The sequence below is a fragment of the Opisthocomus hoazin genome, chromosome 23 (assembly GCF_030867145.1).
Source record: "Opisthocomus hoazin isolate bOpiHoa1 chromosome 23, bOpiHoa1.hap1, whole genome shotgun sequence".
Lineage (NCBI taxonomy): Eukaryota > Metazoa > Chordata > Aves > Opisthocomiformes > Opisthocomidae > Opisthocomus > Opisthocomus hoazin.
This window is the reverse complement of record NC_134436.1, coordinates 3056292-3075109: the sequence shown is the minus strand read 5'-3', so window position 1 is coordinate 3075109 and position 18818 is coordinate 3056292. Positions and strand designations below refer to the sequence as shown.

General features: G+C 55.6%; 3 protein-coding genes across 16 annotated transcripts in view; 1 reads left to right on the top strand and 2 right to left on the bottom strand.

Moving 5' to 3' along the window:
• Window positions 1-10198, top strand: part of ANKHD1 (ankyrin repeat and KH domain containing 1) — a 120426-nt gene extending 110228 nt beyond the window's left edge. For 2 of the 13 annotated variants that reach the window (XM_075442241.1, XM_075442242.1), the window contains 7 exons: window positions 1500-1694; window positions 2779-3033; window positions 4354-4529; window positions 5670-5834; window positions 6297-6343; window positions 9623-9796; window positions 9983-10069. In XM_075442241.1, coding sequence (XP_075298356.1) covers window positions 1500-1694; window positions 2779-3033; window positions 4354-4529; window positions 5670-5834; window positions 6297-6343; window positions 9623-9776 — 992 coding nt within the window. In that variant the 3' untranslated portion in view covers window positions 9777-9796; window positions 9983-10069. Of the gene's footprint in view, window positions 1-1499; window positions 1695-2778; window positions 3034-4353; window positions 4530-5669; window positions 5835-6296; window positions 6792-9622; window positions 9797-9982 lie in introns of those variants that run through there. The other 11 variants (XM_075442248.1, XM_075442247.1, XM_075442246.1 and 8 more) reach the window with 11 other exon arrangements.
• Window positions 10199-10972: 774 nt separating this feature from the next.
• Window positions 10973-12765, bottom strand: SRA1 (steroid receptor RNA activator 1). 2 transcript variants are annotated; one of them, XM_075442167.1, is made up of 5 exons: window positions 12611-12749; window positions 12282-12407; window positions 11734-11951; window positions 11477-11585; window positions 10973-11370 (listed from the first exon to the last, which is right to left on the bottom strand). In XM_075442167.1, exons 1-5 carry the CDS (start codon window positions 12633-12635, stop codon window positions 11189-11191), a joined length of 660 nt encoding a protein of 219 aa, XP_075298282.1. In that variant the 5' UTR covers window positions 12636-12749; the 3' UTR covers window positions 10973-11188. The 2 variants fall into 2 exon arrangements, with proteins under 2 accessions (XP_075298282.1, XP_075298283.1); XM_075442168.1 differs by having other exon boundaries at window positions 11257-11370; window positions 11477-11610; window positions 12611-12765.
• Window positions 12766-12803: 38 nt separating this feature from the next.
• On the bottom strand, window positions 12804-17683 carry APBB3 (amyloid beta precursor protein binding family B member 3). The gene is given in 13 exon segments (XM_075442169.1): window positions 12804-12987; window positions 13455-13790; window positions 13792-13922; window positions 14104-14187; window positions 14364-14451; window positions 14537-14651; window positions 14737-14742; window positions 14862-14989; window positions 15387-15527; window positions 15705-15762; window positions 16020-16096; window positions 16416-16606; window positions 17548-17683. Coding segments are annotated over 13 exon segments (1575 nt in total). The 5' UTR covers window positions 17597-17683; the 3' UTR covers window positions 12804-12816.
• Between the last annotated feature and the right edge of the window lie 1135 nt (window positions 17684-18818).

Sequence of the window (18818 nt, the reverse complement as noted above, 5' to 3'; positions counted from 1 at the left end):
CAAGCCTTCAAACAGTACAGCTAGGCATCTTGTTTCTGCAGAAGAGATATTTTTGTCACAATCTCTGCCTCGTTCTCTGTTTAGGAAACCAGCAGTCCCTATGGGCAGCAGCAGCTCTGTTACCCCTGCTGCGTGGGGCAGAGGCTTGGGATCTTCGGTGATTTGTCAGCCAGCTGGAAACTTGTTTTTGATATGTGGTCACCATGGTGGCCTTTTGACTACCTCTGAGTTGACTTTTGTGGATGGAGGTTTAGCAAGAGTGTCCCCTCCGTGCACAGACATTAGCATCCTCCTCATAGCCATGGAGTCTTGCACTTCGTGCTGTGACAAACCCTGAAAGCTTGTCCTCCCACACTCAGGTTCCCTCATCTGAGCTCCCCATGTTCTGGTGGTAGGGGTGATTTATTTCTCCTTGTCTGTAATGGAGAATACTCTTTTTTAACCTTTCGGATAGGGCTAGTGAGAAAAATCTCCTTCAAATCCAGTGAGTCATTTCTGTCAATGTGAGCAGGTTGGATCTGGTACTTCTGGAAGCAGTAAATCAGGTTGTTTTGATTGATAATATTGGGGAGAGAAGACCTGGCCTTCAGGAAAGTATCCAGGCGATGAAAGGTGTACCTTTAGTCTATGACCTGAAGTATTGCCCATCACCACTGCTGTTGGCAGACTGCTGTGGTGTAAGTAGGTACAACCTTCAACCTTGCTCTGTAGCAATATCGGCTGGTCCTGGTTGTGGTCATTTTGAAATGTTTAAATGGTTTTGAAACTAGTCTTGTGTAATAGGCCCTTGAAACTAAACCCAAAACTCAGGTGAACATATGGCCATGCCTGTTTCTGCTTTCAGGTAATAATGTGTGATTAGAGCTTTTACAACATTTTGGAAAAGTACTTAAAAGCTTTGGCTTATTAAAAAAACCTGTAATTCCCCCTTGCTAATAATTTTTGTGGGACTTTGAACTTTCCCTCCATCTCTCCCTTCCTCTCATGCATCCCTGTAGAAAGCAGCTCTCTCACCTATTGTGCTGTGCATAGTCAGCCCTGTTTCTCTGGACACAGCATGCTCTGATCGATCTGTATGTGAATGTACCTATAGGATGGCAAAAACCATACTGCAACAAACTGCTTCCCTGGTGCCGGATTCCTCTGGGACTTTCACAGAGCCCTGGTATCCCTGTTTGACTTGCGTGGCTTTTTTGTAAGCAAAGATCCTTGCCACTCCCAGCTTTGTTCCTTTGCCCTCCCTGCTAAGATAATTCCCTTTCTAGTGACTAAAGGGATGGCTGTTTTTGTTAAAACTTCAAGCCAAAACAGAGAGCGTACATAAATGCCTCCTGTCGGTTTCAAAGGGAGAATCGTGCACTTATAAAATGAATTTACCATGTGCAGATACCCCCGAAGGTGATGAGATGCTTTAATTATATTTGGAGCACTAGCTCTCTCTGGTGCTTTGAAGCAGGTTCCCAAAGAGAGATATTTAATCAAATTTATGTTTATTTCAGGCTTACCCTCTCTAGATCCATCCAACAGCTCTACAACTTCTTCTTCAGGTCCTTTGACAGGCTTTTCAGCAAACATACAAGGAGCACGGGTTTACCTTCAAGGGCCAGCGCCTGTTGGGACTCCCAGCTTTAACAGACAGCATTTTTCACCACATCCTTGGACAAGCGCAACAAATTCATGTAGGAACTTCATGGGTCTGTCTTAGTTAACTATAAATTCGTAGCTATTGTCTTTAGTAGATTTGTAACTTGAGGGGAAATTACCCAGTGATGCACAAAATGCTTTCCAATTGCTGTTAGCACCTGCGAGGATGGCGTGCAAATCCCAAGCTGTACTATTTTGTGTGTTTTCCCATGTACAATGCCACTACTTCTGGTAGCATTACTAAAGGCATATTTGGGGAAAAAACCCCAGTCATTGTAGGCTCTGAGAGGAGAGAGCATGAAGCTGTGGGGGAGCGGACGCAATTATACCAAGCTAAATACTCCCCTCTAAATAGCGTGAGTGTAATATTAGGTGAAAATGTCATGTGTGTCATGGTTTGAAGCTATAGTTGCCTTTTTTCTTTTTTTTTTTTTTTTTTTTCAAATTGGGATTCTGGAATGATTTCATGTTACTTAAAATGTTCCAAAATCTTTAAGCATCATCCAAGGTAACAGTGGGTTTTTCTCGCAATGGGAAGAACATGGAAGTAGCTTTACAAAAAATATGGGTCTTTGATTCAGAATCTGAAGTCAAGATGCTTTTCATGTCACTGCATGCAGCTTCATTGCCACTCTGAGCTTAAGAACCAAAATATTTAAATGAGTGCTCAAGGATTTTCCAACAAGAGCCAGTGATGCTTCTGAAGTTGGTGGATCTTATGCTCTGATGTTACACATGTGGCTTTGGGACTCAGTCTAATTTCTCTTCTGCTGGAAGTGGTGGATACCAAAATCAGGCTGTTTAGATATTTATGGTATTTTGGCTGATATTTTCACCTCTTCCTGAAACTCTTCCATGTTTCTTATTCTTTCTTTTAATTTAGATGTACTGCTATGTCATGAGAATATCACGTAATTCTGATGGCTGAAAGCATTTGTGTTATAATGTTGATTTTAGAGTTAAAATAAACTCTAAACAGGATCTTTGTGAAAGCCTTAATGCTTGCCAAAAAAGCCTTTAAAACCTTTTTGTCATTTGCTTGGACATAATATTGGGGGGATAGAATGGGTAGCATTTATGCCTTCTAGCTTGTGTGCTTTGTGGGTAATTAAGCAAGAGCAATATTCTTTTCAGCAGGTGAATCTCCTATTCCATCAGTTTCCTCAGGATCATCTTCCCCCCTTTCAGCTGCTTCTGCGCCTTCTAACTTGGGCCAGCCAAAAACGGGTAACGCGAATCAAGATCGAAAGGTACCCCCTCCCATTGGGACAGAAAGGCTTGCTAGAATTCGACAGGGAGGATCTGTCACTCCTACACCCTTAGGAACCAACTTCACAGCTCCAGTTGGTCATAGCGGTATTTGGTCCTTTGGAGTTAACAGTGTATCTGGTAAGTCTGTTTTACAGCCTAGGGTAGCAGAAACAAACTTCTAGGGCCTTTCAGAAGTACTACGTTTGAAAAGAAAGTTGGGGAGGAGGAATAAAGTTCCACAGTCTGTAATCAACTTCCATGTAGTTTGTCATGAAGGGAAAACTGATGTCAGTGGCGGGAGAGTGGGTATCAATGAAAGCACTGTGGTTTTCTCTCCTAATGTAGGTGGTTCTCACCCAACCTAGGTTATCTGTCAGTGTACACTTGTAAACCCTGAGAACAGTTCCGAAATTTCATATTAAGTCTACTGAATGATACAGAATTTAAAAAGTAAACAACTTTTTTCTAAGGGGGTGCATTTCCAAGTCTGACCTCTGGCCTAAAACGACAGCTGCCCACCATCCAAGTTTCTAGCTTGCTTTCCATTAACATTTTAAAGTATTAGTTATGGTACAACTAATGCATCCAGAAAGACGTAGTTGTGGATGACGATTTTTGCGTTGATCTCCTCATGACTCTTGAATAGTATGGGGTAATTTTTGTTCCAGGCAGTCCCAGTTTCAAAACAATGACTTTGAAACAGCTGAAGTTTTACACTGAGTTTCCTGTTAGTTTTGATGTTCTTGTGGAAAGGAGGAGCTGCAGCGTTTGAGGTGTAAAGCGTTTCCATTGGTAATTTTAAAGACAAATCTTTAATAGTCCTGCATTTGTTATATTTTTCAATGAAGCCCTCCATACTTTGGTTAACTTGGTGTTTCAGCATTGCTGTAATTTTTTTCAAGGAAAGCTTATATGTTCTCACAGACAATGCTTGGAGGTTTATTGGATCTTAGGTGTTCTGCTATGGACACCTGAAACTTGGAATTACTAGTAGTCCTCATCTCCGCACTTGTCTGGAGGATGAAGAAGAATGTACGTGTAGACAGCGTGTGCCTGGCCAAACTTCCCTGGCCTCACCAGTCTCTCATCTTTCACTGTTTTTGCCGCTGTCATAAGTGTAACATTTTTCTGCATTCCTGTGGTACATGAGAGAATGTGCGACCTGCAGGGAAAGAAAGTGCGTGTGCACGTAACCAGCCTTATATAGTGTTGCCTGCTGCAGCTTCCCTGTGAGAGGCCTTGATGCTACAAATAAGAGTTGTGTGTTTGCATTGTCTGTAATGGGTTATTAGCCTAAAAACTGCAGATATCTTCCTGCTTTGCATAGGATATGGAAGGTCTGTCCTTGATCAGAGCAGAGCCCTAAGATACGTCTGTGGGTGTGTGTGGCTGCTGAATTCTACTCCAGGGTATCTTCAGTGAATTGTAATCAGCCATTTTCAATCTCCTCCTTTCCAGAAGGCTTGTCAGGTTGGTCTCAGCCTGTCATGGGAAATCATCCGATGCATCAGCAGCTGTCAGACCCAGGCACATTTTCTCAGCATCAGCCAATGGAGAGAGATGATTCTGGAATAGTGGCTCCCTCAAATATTTTCCACCAACCTATGCCAAATAGTTTTGTGGATTTTTCTAAAGTAAGTTACAGAGGGTTGGATTTAGTCTGTAAAATGACCAAGGACTTTGTTGTATCTCCTGTTCTGCCTGTTTACACTGTTTGTGTGTGCCTCTTCTACCATTGCTTCTTGCATGTAGTCCTGAACCTCCTTTCATCCCAGTACTGACTAGAAAAGGTGCCCAAGCCTAGTGGCGCATTCAGACAAAAACAGAATTTGTAAATTGCGCATGTTCTGTTATCTAGTAGCTGAATGCCTCCATTGCTCTCCAGTGTTTCCTTTCTCAGAGGCCCAGTCGCTCGGAAACGTTTCATAAGGCTTGCTCAGCTCTTGAGGCTGATTAAAGGTTTGCTTAATGCTTTCAGTACAAATCATGCCTGTGAATACTACAGGCCTTGCTTAAGGAAGCGGCAGGATGAGAGGACCGCTTGTAAATCTGTGCCTTGTATGTTAACGCTAGAAGGTAGCTTGAGGCAGACAGATGTAGCCAAGCCATAGTCAGCTCAGCTACCACTGGAGGAATGTCCAGGATGATGTCCTCAACAGCAGACCTGCTCACAGCATGTTTCAGAGTAGCTGTAGCATGTACTCTTCTAAATTGCAGAGCAGCAATCATTCAAACATGGGAAAGAAATGTCAGAATTGCAAAAAGCTGCTCTGTAACTTGGTCTTTCTGAACTGGAAGACTATTTTAGATGGCCATTAGAAATTTATAGAAAATCTTCAACTCAGAGTCTTGTAGGCTGAAGCTGTATACGGGCTTTGCTGAAGTACAGCCCCTGGCTGCAGCCCTGCATGCACAAAGGTTACTGCATGCTGCAAAGGTGAGAGAAGGGAGCACTGAGATCACCTTGTACAGCTGCTGTGTCTGGATTTATGGGGTCATCTGAAAGTGCTGTACAGAGGCTGCTGCATACTGGTGAGGTGTAATTTCAAAGAAATGAGTAAACTTACTTGAATCTCAAGCTCTGAAGAGTCGCTGTATTCCATACTCTGCTTAGGTGTGCAGCGATGACCCGTTTCCTCACAGTGCTATTCGCCAGTAGGTAAACGTTACGTATGGATGTGAACTGCCTCTGTCATCTTGCCAAACATGGTACTAAGGTCATCCTTCGCAACCACTGCCTTCTTCACCAACAGTGCTTTCTCTTGTTCCCTCAGGGCCTACCAATTTCCATGTATGGTGGCACTCTGATACCCTCGCACCCTCAGCTAGCAGATGGCCCGGGAGGCCCCCTCTTTAACGGGCTCCATTCTCCAGATCCCGCCTGGAATCCCATGATCAAAGTTGTTCAGAACTCAGCTGAATGTACTGATGCTCAGCAGGTAGTGTGGCTCACTTTTACAACTTTGCTTACCTGGGGCTTTTTACAGTGTTGTGCTTTGTTTTGTTTTTCTTCATTTTCGGGTAGGTGACTTTTTTTCCAGTTCGTTGATACTAGAATTGAGATCGTTTGCATGACTTTTCCCCTACAGTGTGTGTGTGTGTGTGTGTTTATAAAAAATATATGGCGCTATCCATACCAAACCTTTCAGGTAAAATAAGCAGCATTTCACGACTGCTCAGGAAGGTAAATGACTTATAAGTGAGAGGGTTTATATCCTCATTCGGCATCTTGCAGGTTGTCAGTCACACCTTGGCCAGATCTGAAGACGCTCCCAGCCCTTGCACAGTCTGGTTGTATTTTAGGCGGAAGCCTTCAGTTTGCCCTCTAGTGGTTAAACGCTCTGTTAAAGGAACCTTTATTTGTTTTCGTAATAGACTTGTCTTTTTATTTCTTGCTGTAGATTTGGCCTGGCACCTGGGCACCTCACATTGGAAACATGCATCTCAAGTACGTCAACTGATTTAAGGGGGGGTCTATCCATTTTTAGCCTTGTTCGGGAATCTTTATGATCTTGAAGAACCCTGGGGATTTTTTAAATGTGCCTAACTAAGCAATTTTCTGTGGGCTGTAAGAATGGAAAATTGATTGCCCATTGTAAAAGAACAAATTGATTTACTTACACAAAGTGATTCTGTTCTCCAGTTAGTTTAGCCATTTTGAACTTAAAAATCAGACTAAGCTAGTGCTTTTGGCCAAACACTACTAAATGCTCCTTGTATGCAGCAGAGAACTAGTTGATTACATGATTTCAACCTTTTAGGGTGGTAAACACATGTATAATTGTTTACATAAAAGGAAAAGCTGAGTAAATTTCATGTCGTATAGTGGCTCTACTTTATGTAGCCTGTATTAATGTGAAATATTTACCTGAATATTCAATAAAAGGCGAACAGTATTTATAGGTTGTGTGTGAGAATTTTGGAAGAGGCTGTATGTTGTTGTCATTGGTAGCTGCTGCCGTGCCCAGTGATGCATCTTGTTAAGGTCACGTAATGAGCACGTGGATGCAGTCAGGGTTTGGGGGAGGGTTTTGATCCGCAGTTGTCTGCAATACGAGGTCTGCCGAGTCCTTCCTCCAGCCAGTTGTTAGCATTTTTTTTTTTTTCTTGCATGTGAGCACAGTTGTGCATTTTTTTTTTTTCTTCTGGATTAGTTCTGCTGCTTCTAGCACACTATTTCCAGGTGGGTTGCCTTGACAGATCAGGTTTTGTTCAGGGGCTGAGTTGAGAATGTGGCAACTGATGGCATCTTAATTTGCAGAAGGTACATAGGTAGCTCGTAGGTAAGTGCAGGGTTTCCTCACCTGACTCGCTGCGACCAGCTGCCTAGAAGCAGATCTTAGGAAAGCAGAGACCACTTCCCACTAGAGAAACATGATATATTCAATTCTAAGCTTCTTGTAACCCTTTAAATCTGGTAAGAGCTCCTCAAGTCCTTTCCATGAGGAAGAAGGGGATTTTTGCATACTGCTGGAGATGTTTATTCTCTGCCCAGGTGCAGAAGTTCTCCACTTTTTGCACTTGGACTATGCTTGTTTCTACTTTTGCTCAGTGGCGATGTAGTAACTGCACTGAACTTTTGATCCATTACTCAAGCAGGTAACTACAGTGCACGTGGTGTCCAAGCTAATCGACCACTTTTGGTGGTTTCTTGGACCAGGTAGACACTTCTCTACCTTCCTCCACCTGCTCCAGACAAATTCTTTCATGCAGCAGCAGAGTGTCCACAGGAAAAGCTTGAGGAAGGAGTACTGAAAACCCAAACTGCACAAGCAATATCAGAGTACTGCAGGCAAACCTCAGAAACACTACTGGATGATATATTCAGATATTTTTTCCTAGTATTTGAGGAAGAAATGCAAAAAACATGGAACTGCTGCTACCCCACTGATAGTGCAAATGCCAAAGGAGAAACACTCCTGTTAACAGTAATTGTGTTGAAAGCAAGTGGTGTTGCAGTGCAAATAGGCTTTTGCTCTTGGGATGAGTTGCAGGGCAGGAGAGGAGCCTACTGCCCTGCCACCCCACCACCACATGGCCTCCATGGGTGCGACAGGCACAGCCACCCTCTCCTGCCCCATCCCAGGGAGCCACCATCGCCCTGTCCCAGAGGGCTACAGCTCCATGTTGGGTGGCACCATCTATTCCACCACACCGGGGGGTAAGACCTGGGGATGGATGGGGTTGTCCCTTGAAAGGAACGGTGGCTTCAGCCACCCCATCCCTCCCTGATTTAGGCAGCTCCTTCCTAAGCAAATCCCTTGCTGGGCTCTGCATCTCACAGCTTGGTCTCTCAGAGTATGGGCACCTGCTCTGGGCACCAGATCCATGCAGGCCCATGGGGTGGTTGCTTCCCTGACAGCCCAGAGCTGGAGTGGAAGAGGGAACCCCAAAGCTTTGTAGGAAGATACTGGTAGAGGTTAGGGCCATCGTTGCCCCATGGTACCAGGGGGAGCAGGCAGCGGCAGTGCCTGGCGCTTGCGCTGCCAGGGACCGGGCTGCTGGCAGTGCCACGGGGTCACTCTGGGGTAGCTCATGCCTGGGCATGGCTGGCTGGAGCTAGGGGACACGCAGGGGGCTAGCTCAATAAGTCTGCTCCCACCCGAGTCCACCAGCCCTGCAGTAAGGTACTGGGCAGCACAGCTACCCTAGGCCTGCCCTCTTGCCCCTCTTCCAACCCCATCAAAGCTCCCGGTTCAGCTGTCAAGCAGGTCCTTTTCTTTGATGTCTGTCCTTGGGGTAGCATGTGCCCCATCCCTGAGCTGGGCATGTTTCAGTTGAGCAGCAGGCACCCACCCTGTGGGTGCTGGCTCCATTGTGTACACCCGATAAGCTTATCTGGGGCTGGGGAGCCAGGCCTGGGGCTAAAGGGGCTGCTGCAGGTTGTGTAACTTGTTTGTGGTGCCAGGAAGGACCTGGCCCGTGCAGGAGCTCCGAGCTTGCCACTGCGCCCGCTGCCAGAGCCTGGCAGGGAACCCGTGCTCGGCTGCAGGCACAGCTGGGCTGGGAGAGGCAGGCCTGGACCTGGCACAGGGCAGCAGACATGGCACGCATGCTGGCGCGACCTTGGGGATGGCTGGCAGGCGTTTGGTGTGCAGGGCAAGGCAGCGCCTGCCACGGGTGGGCACTGCCCTGGGGCTGTACACCCCGCAGGCTGGTGCACTGGAGGAGGTGTCCCATCAAACCCAGCACATTGCCCTCATGCAGGGCACAGCAGGGTGGGTCACTGGTGGAGCCAAAGGGAGTGGGTCCCTGGGTACAGCTGCCCCTGGTGCCAGTTGGAGGGGCACCCAGCTGTTGCTGTTTGATAGGTGCAGGGAGCCAGCCCTGAACCAGCCACTGCTGGGGACCTGCGTGCTGCCTGGCCGTTGGGATTGGGCTGTGTGCCGAGAGCCCCAGGGCTGGCCCTGCCTTCCAGGCAGCGCAGGGGTGGCTGTGGTGTTAGCTACCACGGGGTACCTGCGTCGAGGCTGAACTCCCCGATGGTGTGCTGTGGCAGAGCTCCAGGAGCTTCAAGGGGAGGAACAATGTGAGGAAGAGCTGCTGGGCAGGACGGGTGTCATAGTCTGCCATGTGGGAAGCCCCACAATGGATCCAGAGCCAGCCGTGCCCTGGAGCAGTGGCCAAGTGCTGGGTCCCACCCCCTGCTCTGGGCTCAGGCTGTGGTGCTCGGAGATGGGGGGCAGCCAGGGGCTGGCAGTGCCTGACAGCCCCCTGCTTTTGGCAGGTACCCGCATCATCTACGACCGCAAGTTCCTGCTGGAGTGCAAGAATTCACCCGTGGCCAGGACCCCTCCCTGCTGCCTGCCCCAGACCCCCGGTGTCACATCCCTGGCCCCGTCCAGCCTCGTCAAGCTGGAGGAGCTCAAGGAGCGGAATGAGAGCGAAGAAGCCATGTCAGGTGAGCAGCCCAGGCACACAGCCCCTGCCTACACGCTGCATTGGGCATGGGCCTCCCACCTGGCCGCAGGGGCAAGGGAAGATCCTGGCTCAGCTCCAGTTCTGCCTCCTGTCCCCCTTGCCTGCATGTTTCTCCCAAGGCAGCCCCATCCTAACCCTAGCCCTGTATCCCTCCGTACACTTGCAGATCAAGACCAGTTTGAGATGGACATCTGAGTTTCCAGCTCCCTGTCTCCAGGCCATGGCAGGGCCTGTTCCTGGGCCTCATGGAGGTGCTGGCACCATGACCAGCTGGCTGCAGCCCTCTCTCATGCTGGGGATGGACGTGTGACACCTCAGGCTCTAGCACAACTGTCTGGTGCAATTGCCTAGGACCTTATGCTTGATCAATAAACACCATGAAACCCCTGTGCTGACGTGGTCCATCTCTATGTTCGGGCTCAGCTGGGTCCCCAGAGCCCCGGGGAGGGGAGCTAAGAGACAGCAAACAGCATCAGGAGCTCTTTGAGGGTGCAGGGAATCTCTCCCTCCTGCACCTAGACCCTGCAGGCTGGGGGTGGAGAATGCAGGACCTCAGGATCTGCTCCCAGACTTGGGCAGGGGCAGCTGGTGAGGCCTTCCTGCAGGCGCGGGAGCGAACAGCACAGTGCAGTCTGCTTGCTGTCCAGGGTAAACGTTAAGACCCTGGGCTTACCTGACCTGGTGGGAATCACTAGCACAGTGATGTTTCTCCCTTGTTCCTGAGGCCACCCAGGTCTCTTTGGTCCCAGACTTGAGTCTGAGCTCTGACAAGATGGGCAAGAGCACAGATGGGAGCACAGGCTGTAGCTGCAGCACAAACCCTGGCCCTGCCAGGCTGCTCTGGGCTGGCAGCATATCAGCCTCCCCCACCAGCCAAGAACTCCTCAGGGTTGTCTCCTCCTGCAGAAGAGCTGGGCCATGTGCCTGATGCTGTAGGCCACAGGCAAGGCCAGAGGGGGCCCCGGTGCAGCAGGGAAATGCGTGGCTGCCCATGCAACCTGGGTGATGCTGGGGGTGCTGCCAGGGTCATTCCTTCTCTTCATGTCTTGTGGGCTGGGAACATCCTGCTAGAGCCCCTTGACCAAGCCTGAAGGTGCTGTGGCCTTGCCCAGCAGTCCTGTCTCCTGCTGCTCACCAGAGAGATCCAGGACCCATCCAGTGCCAGAACCCCAGGGCAGGCTGCGGCCAGGGGCAGGTTAGTGCTGTTTATTAAACATCATGTAGTGAATTGCCACTAAAATGTCATAATGATTAAAATCCCATTTTCCTGGACGAGGACTGGGAGGTGGAGGAGGTGCCCAGACTCCTTTGGGCAGTGGGGTCCTTCTCCTGCTCACAGTCCACAGCGCTGGCCCTGGCATCAGGGATCCTCCTAGGCAGGCCCAGCCTCGGCGCTGCCATCCGTTGCTGCGGCCGGCTTCAGAGCAGGCAGGCTCCTCATCTCGGCAATCAGGCGCTTGACTCCCACCAGCCACTGGCTCACCTCATTCACATGGTCCACCATGAGCGAGCGGTGGATCTCGTCAGCTGCATCCCACTGCTGCTGCTGGAGCTCTGCAAGAAAAAGTGAACCCATCAGTGGCATCAGGTCACCCTTCCCCTGGTGCCCCCTGCCCAACAGCCTGGCGCTGGCCCAGCTGCAGCCCCCTTGCCCCTTCACCTCGCACCAGCAGGCTCATCCTCTTCCTCACCGGTGTCGACAGCTTCCCCTGAGCCCACGCATCCCCCAGCACCACCAGCCGCCGCCCGATGTCGTCGCACACTTGTTTCTGGCAGCGGAGATGAGCGGCAGCTCTGGGAAGCCCCCGGGGCAGGGCTGGCTCTCCTTGCCCCCCGGGCTGCTGCCCCTGCCCGGTCCCCCGGGTGCTGCCGCGGCGGCGTCGGGGGCAGCGGGGGAGGAAGGGGCTGGGGCCTCACCTGCACGGCGGGGCGGCAGGCGCCGAGGGCCTCCCTCAGCGGGGCCAGGACGGCGTCGGCGGGGACGTCGCGCTGCTCCTCGGGCCCCGCCGCAGCGCCGGGCCGCCCGCGCTCCGCCCGCGGGGCAGGGCTGGGGGGCCCGAGGGGGGGCGGCCCCAGCGCTCGGGGGGGCGGCGCGGCGGGGGCAGCAGGGGCGCCGGCCGGGTCCGGAGCAGCACCTGCAGGGAAGAGGCGCCGGCGGGGAGCCCCGTCAGCCCGGCCTCAGCCGCAGGGGTGCCAGCCGGGCGCCGGGACCCGCACGCTCGTCGCCGCCATCAAACGAGCCCGGCTCCGCTCCCGCACAGCCACCGCGATGGAGCGGGGGGAGCCAGACCCAGCGCCCCGGCCGGGCTGCGGTTCCCGAAGAGGAACCCGAAGCCGCGGAGGGGAGGGGAGGCCCCTGCGGCGCCACCAGCCCGGGGGCTGCGCTGGGCCCCGGCTCCCTCGGAGCAGACTCCGGCTGGGCAGGGGTGCAGCAAGGTGGGCCGGGGGGCTTTGCGGGTGCTGACCTGGGGGGGCCCCCGCGGGCGGAGGGGGGGCCCTGCGGGTGAGCGGGGTTCTCCTGGCACCCCCAGCCTGCGCCTGCAGCCCGTAGGAGAACTGGGGGGGATCGTTCCAGCCGCGCTCCTGGTTCCCTGTGACAGCAAAGGACACGGTGAGACCCTGGGGGCGAGAACACGTGAAGACCCCCCGACCCCCCCCCCGACACGGGATCCCGGGCTCCTGCGCCAGGACGGGGCTCCCCCTCCCCGGACACGGCGCCCCGACCCCCCAGCTCGCCCCGCCCTCTCCCCGCCGCACCGGAAGTTCCCCCCAGACGCGACCCGCGTCCCCTCACCCGGTTTCACGTAGAGCTCCGCCATCCCGCCACGTCACGCCCGGCCCCGGCCCTGGCCCCTTCCGTCCGATGGGGCGGGGCAGGACGGGGCGGGGCTGGAGGGGGCGGAGCTTCCTGTCGCCCCGCACCGCCGGGGAGAGGGGGGCCGGGGTTGGGGCCGGCAGCCGGGGAGAGCGACTTCGGCCCCGGCCCCGGCCCCCGGCCCCCTACGGCGTGTGCAGGAGGGCCCGCCGGAGGCGGAAGGCCTCCAGGAAGGAGAAGAGGCCCCGCTTGAGGGCACCGGCCCCCGCCGCCCCGCTGGCCGTGTCCCCCCGGCCCCGGCCTGTCGCACCCTTCGCCCCTGGTGCAGCGGCCACCAGGCACTTCTGGTACTGCACCTGCGGGGACATGAGGGACAGAGGGGGGCCATGAGGTGGGACGCGACACAGTGTCACTGTGGGGCTGGACAGAACATGGCGTGGCTGTGGGGTGAGACACAACAACACGATAGCGCCGTGGGGTCAGACACAGCATGGTGTGGCCACGGGCTCACACACAACACAGCATCACCATAGGATGGGACACAACACAGCGTGGTCACGGCGTCACACACAACATGGGGTGGCCATGGGGTGGGTCACAACACGGCATTGCTGTGGGGTTGGACACAACTGAACGCAGCATGGCTCTGCGTTGGACATGGCACCGCGGGGTCAGCTCCCTCCTGCTGCCCTCCCCAGGGCTGGGCATCCTGCCCAGGCCCCCAGCTTTGCCCTCCCTTGTCACCAGCCCTTGCCTCCTCCTCTGGGTGTTCCCGGAGGGCTGGGAAGCTGAGGGGGTTGGGGTACGCCCCACTCCCACTCACCATGCAGGCTGCCTGTACTGCCTCCGAGATGGTGCCGGCGTCGGGCTCACACCAGAAGGCTGAGCACTGGAAGCGCCGCCCCGTGTCGACGATGAGTGCAAAGGTGTGGGCATCCCGGCCCACCCCCAGGAAGGTTACGTACCGCACCTGGCACTCCCAGATGTGCGCCGCCTCCTCGTCCTCCTGCGGGGATCCCGTGGGCCCATCCACCTCTGGCCACACCCCAGGCAGCCCTGCCACCCCCGCCAGGTCCCCTCTGCCGGGAGGCTGGGCCCCCCATGGGGGCTGCACGTCCCACCCCACTGGCAGCGGTGTTCCTGCTTCTGCTGGAGCCCACCATCCCCCTCCCCACCTGCACAGGGTGCACCCTCATGGCCGTGTCAGACACGCGGATGAGGGACGGTGTCCAGCGCTCCCGCCCAGGGCCCCTCGTCAGCTTCTCAATGGCCTCGTTCAGCACATCCATCCCTGAGGAGCGAGAGAGCCCATCCCATCGGCCCCTGCCCCAGCTGTGGGCAGGGTGCAGCCAGGGTGCTGCCAGTCAGCCCCACAAGCAGGGACTGCCCGGTGCTGGGGCATGGCTGCTCAGCTGCCCCACAGTGGGGGGTTCACAGGCACCCCCAGCTGCGGCGGGGCCAGTGGCGCTTACCCATAGCCCTGGGCACGGGCAGGCTGCCTATGTACAACGCCTCATAGGTCTGCATCGACTGCCTCACCGCTTCCAGTATATCCACTGCCAGGACAGGAGAGGTGAGGGCAATCCGCCCGTGTCCCCTTGTTGTACCCCCCCATCCCCAAGGTCCCAGGGGACACAGCCAGGCAGGCCAAAGGTCTCTGGCTGCTGGGCATCCTGCTGCCCAAGGGTGGACTGGGCAGGAGGAGCAGCCGGCAGTGCTAGGGGGACAGTACCTTGCAGCGGCAGGTCCTCGGTGGACGCAGGCTCCAATGTGGCAGTGCATGGCAGCCCACTGCTTGCTACAGCTTGCTCAGCCATGATCTGCAAGAGATGGGGTCCCAGTGCCTCCCCTCATCCCTGAGAACCCTGAGCCATGCCCGTACTTGCCAGGGCCCCTGCATCTCACCTTGGAGCACATCTCATGCAGGGCTTTGGCGATACCCTTGGCGGGCACGTTGCAGTGGAAGACGTGACACTTGAGGACACAGGTGTCCTTGTCACTGGCCACAAAGGCAAAGTCTCTGCAAGGGCACGAGTAAGCCAGTGAGACCCCAGCAGAAGAAGTCCCCCCCTCGCCACACTTCCCCCAGCTCCAGGCCCCCTTACCTGTCCCTGCAGCCACAGTGGCAGTCGAGGACAGAGGAGAGGGGACAAGTTACTGCTGGGGTGCCTTTCCTCCACAGCAGACAGAGCCACCCCCCAGCCTTTGGCTCTGCGCTGGTCCCCAGCACCTGCCGTTGTTGCAGCCAACGCCCCAGACGCGGATGTTAAGGATGGGCTGGCAGTGGATGAGGCTGTGGTCGAGGGGGTCCACCAGACTCATGGTGTCCTTCTTCAGGATCATCACCAGGTCCTGGCCCTGCAGAGTGTCAAAGGCTCCCTCAGCTTGGCAGATGGTCTGGGCATCCCCAGCACCCAGCCCATGTATAGGGACACCCCCATCCCTCCAGCCTACTCAGCCCCAAGTGTGGGGACAGCCCCATGTCCCCCCACAGGCCTCGCCAGCTACCATTCCCATGCCTGAGGACAACCCATCCAGGCACCCCAGCACTGCCCCAAGGGACAGCCCAGTCAGACCCACCTGCCCCACACTTGTGACCACTGCATGGATGCCTTATGTGGAGAGAGCTGACTGTGCCATGGGCAGTGGTCCCTGGCCACTGCTAGGCACAGTCCCCATTGGTGGGGGCAGCCAGCCTCAGCAACAGTGGCCCCGGGGTGGGACCCTGCCTAGCAGCACAATCTCAGGCTCTCACCTCGCCCCGGTTCTCTGCAGAGCCCTGGCCCTTGCTGTTGGAGAGCTGCTGGATGCAGTTGTTGACGGCAATGCTGCTCTTGCCAGGTGCCAGGTCCTCCTCGGGGATCTCTACCCAGCCCAGTGAGCGCACAGCAAAGCACTGAGCAGAGACACATGGGACTTCAGCCAGCACAGCCACTCCCCCCACCCACGCCCCTCGCTGTACCAGCGTGGCTACCTCTGCTCTTGCTCCTATTGCAGTCCATGTCAGATGCTGCCTCCCCCTCCTCTGCCAGCCCAGCCCACAATGCCACTGTGAAACCCCTATGTGTGGTACCTTGGAACCGGGCTCTGCGCTGTGCTGGAAGTCATCTCCATGCCAGTGCAGCGAGGTTCTGTGGAGTGATGGGGCGGTGAGGGGATGGATCCCACTCAGCATCATGGACCTGGGGTACCCAGGGATGCGCCAGGATGCCCTGGCACTAGCAGACCCCCCCCCTTGCCACCAGTTGGGAGGCATCCCATAGAGGTAACCAGTGTGGTCCTGCTGGCTCCAATGTGTGGGGTGGTTCTGGCTGGGGGCCCAGCACCCCAAAGGTGGTCAAGACTCAATGGTGCCCTACAAGCCAGCAGAGCACATGGGCAGCCCTACCTCCGGGACAGCGAAGCCATGGGGCTGGGAATGGGCCTGTCCTTTGCCGAGTGCTTTGCCGTGGGGGCCTGGTGGTCCTGGGAGACAAGAGGAAAGCAGTGAGGGCAGCCAAACATGGCTGTCAGGAGGCACCAGGTAGGAGACCTCCCTTCCAGGAAGAAGCACCTCAGCCCGTGGGCATTCCATATAGCCAGGATGAGGCCAACACAAGGCTTGCTGGAGCCTTTCAAGGGGCTTAACCCTGGCCAGGAATGGGCTGAACAGGACTTTGAGGTGACAGAGACAGGCCTGCTCCAAGGTGAGGCTGGACCAGTGATGCTCAGAGGGCCCGTCAGCAGGCTTCTGCCAGGGGGTGAGATCCAACACCAGCCCTCAACCCCTGCCCACATTCCCTACCATTCCCTGGAGTATCTCCTCTCCATCAGGCTCCAGGTGCCCTCCTGGGCTGGTGGTGCATGTGGGGTGCTGCCACTGCGTCGTGCCAGTTGGCACATGCCAGTAATAGGTCCCCATAGAGTCATGGATTTTCCTCCAGCCTGGGGGAAGGTCAGGGTCTGTCCCCAGGCTCTGGTCACTCCAGAGGTTGTCTGTGCAGAAGGAGAGTGTGAAGTGAGGTGGGGGACAAGGTCCCCCTGCTGCAGGGCGCCCTGAGAAAGTAGCAGCGAAAGGGTCCTGCAGTGGCCTCTGGGCGCACAGCTGGGCACTTGGCCCAGGAGAGAAGCATGGCGATGGAAGGCTTGGCGCGATGCCAGAGAGGCTGCGGTAGTGGCAGACCTCAGGCAAGCAATCAGTGCAGGCAGCTGCCTCGTTGGTGCCCAGAGGGATGAAGTGATCCTAGAAGGGGCACAGAGCACAGGCAGCCTGGGGCCTGCCAGGAGAGGGTGGCCAGGCAGGGCCCAGGGCCGCCAGCCCACAGCTCCCCCTGCCGGCACGCAGTCACCAGCCCTCCGCCAGCACCTCAGGATACCCCAGACCATCTTCTTCCCGGCTTGGCTGGGGAGAGGGGTTGGGGAGGAGGAAGAACACCCTTGGAGGGTTGGCAGGTAGGAGGGGGTAGATTCACCCCCTCCTGCCTGCACCCCAGGCCCTGGGGAGGTCACGGAAACGAGCCGGTGGTGCAGCACAGCCGTGAGCTTTGCTCCTGGGAACGCAGCCCAGAATCCGCAGGGCTCGGCACTACCCTCCTGGGTGCTCCTCCCCGCGGCCCACCGCTCGGCCGCCGCGCCCCGGGGCGGTCGCAGCCGGGGGTGCCCCCCGCGACCTTGGGAGGTTCGGGGAGGCGGCGAGAGGCGGCACGGCACAGGCCGCCGCGGGCCCCCTCAGCACCGCGGACAGCGCCGGGGCGGCGGCTGCCGCCAGAGCCCACGGGCACCGGCACCGGCAGCGGCCGGGCCCCGGCCGCGACCCCCAGCTCCCGGCCCTCGGCCCCCGGCCCCCGGCCCCCGGCCCCGGCCCCCGACCCCCGGCCCCCGGCCCCCGGCCCGGACCCGCCCCGGACCCACAACCCGGCCCCCGGAGCGCGGCTGACCGTCGCAGTTGACGAGGACGATGGCCAGCATGTAGTCCTTGCCCAGCATGGCCCCGGCGCCCGCCCCTGCGCGGCCCCCCCGGCCCACCGCCTCCCCAGGCCCGGACCCAGCGGCGGCTGCGGCGGGGAGGGGCGGGACCGGGGCGGGGCGGGGGGTGGGTGCGAGCCGGGGAGATCTCGGGCGTTGTTCGGGAAGGGGAGGGGGTGTTTGGGTGCCCGGCAGGGTTACCGGGTACCGAGCGGCAGTGAGGTGTTTCGGGGGCTTGGGTGCAGCAAAGGGGACACTGGAGCGGTGAAGGAGTGTTGGGGGGCAGGAAAGGAGGTTTCTGAGTGCAGTAGCGGGTGCAGGTGAGCCTCTTGTGCCCTTAGGTTTGTCCCCTTTCCCTCCACACATTGTAAGGTTTCCTCATTTCCCCACAGATCACCCTTATTCCTCTCCATCCACATTTATTCCATGGTCATTCTCTTCCATGCATGCTCAGGTCCTCCCATTTCCCTCCACTTGAGGTCCAACCTCCTTCCATCAGTACGGAAGACACTTAAATGTGCATGCTGGTCATTTTCCTCTTGTCGCCAGAGGCTGAGAGCTTTGCATCTCCAGTTTGAGACTCTTGTTTTCTGCACTACCCTGAGCTGACAGTCCTGGTTGATGCTCAGTACCCGGGGACAGATGCTCTGGTGACATTTGTTGTGCACCTCACTTCCCCTATGTCCTGCTAGGGACAAAGTCCTTCCAAGCTTACAGGTGCCTGATGACATATTCCAAGATGGTTTTCTATCCATGGCATGTCCGGACAGTCCACAATGGCCTCTTAACCTTTCCTTTGTCAGAGCCAGAAGCTAGTAGTCCTGGATTACTACATCTGTGTCCTTGAGAGCCTCGCATGCCACCTCAGCTGCGCTGCTTCTTTCCATGCACAGTAGTCCACAGAGCTTGCAGTTTTTGGAAGTGCAAAATTAATTTTCTATGTCTGTTCCCTCGCTTTCAGCAAGGCATTACCTTTTTGCTCAGCTTCCTTCATGCACTCCATGGGCTAACATGCCCCTAACTTTGTGAGACACCCTTCCCTCCTATCTGAATTTTAACCTTGCTCATGTCTGCTGGCCTAAGAAAGGCACCAGCTTCATAATCCAATTTTGCAGTTGTCCAAAATCACTTCTGTTTCTTCTGTTGGCATCTGCCTTTTTTGGCTACAAGCTATTTCTTTTGCATCTGTCCAGAGCTAGTGCGATTTCTGAGAGCCCATTCAAGCACTATGTCCTTGGGACAT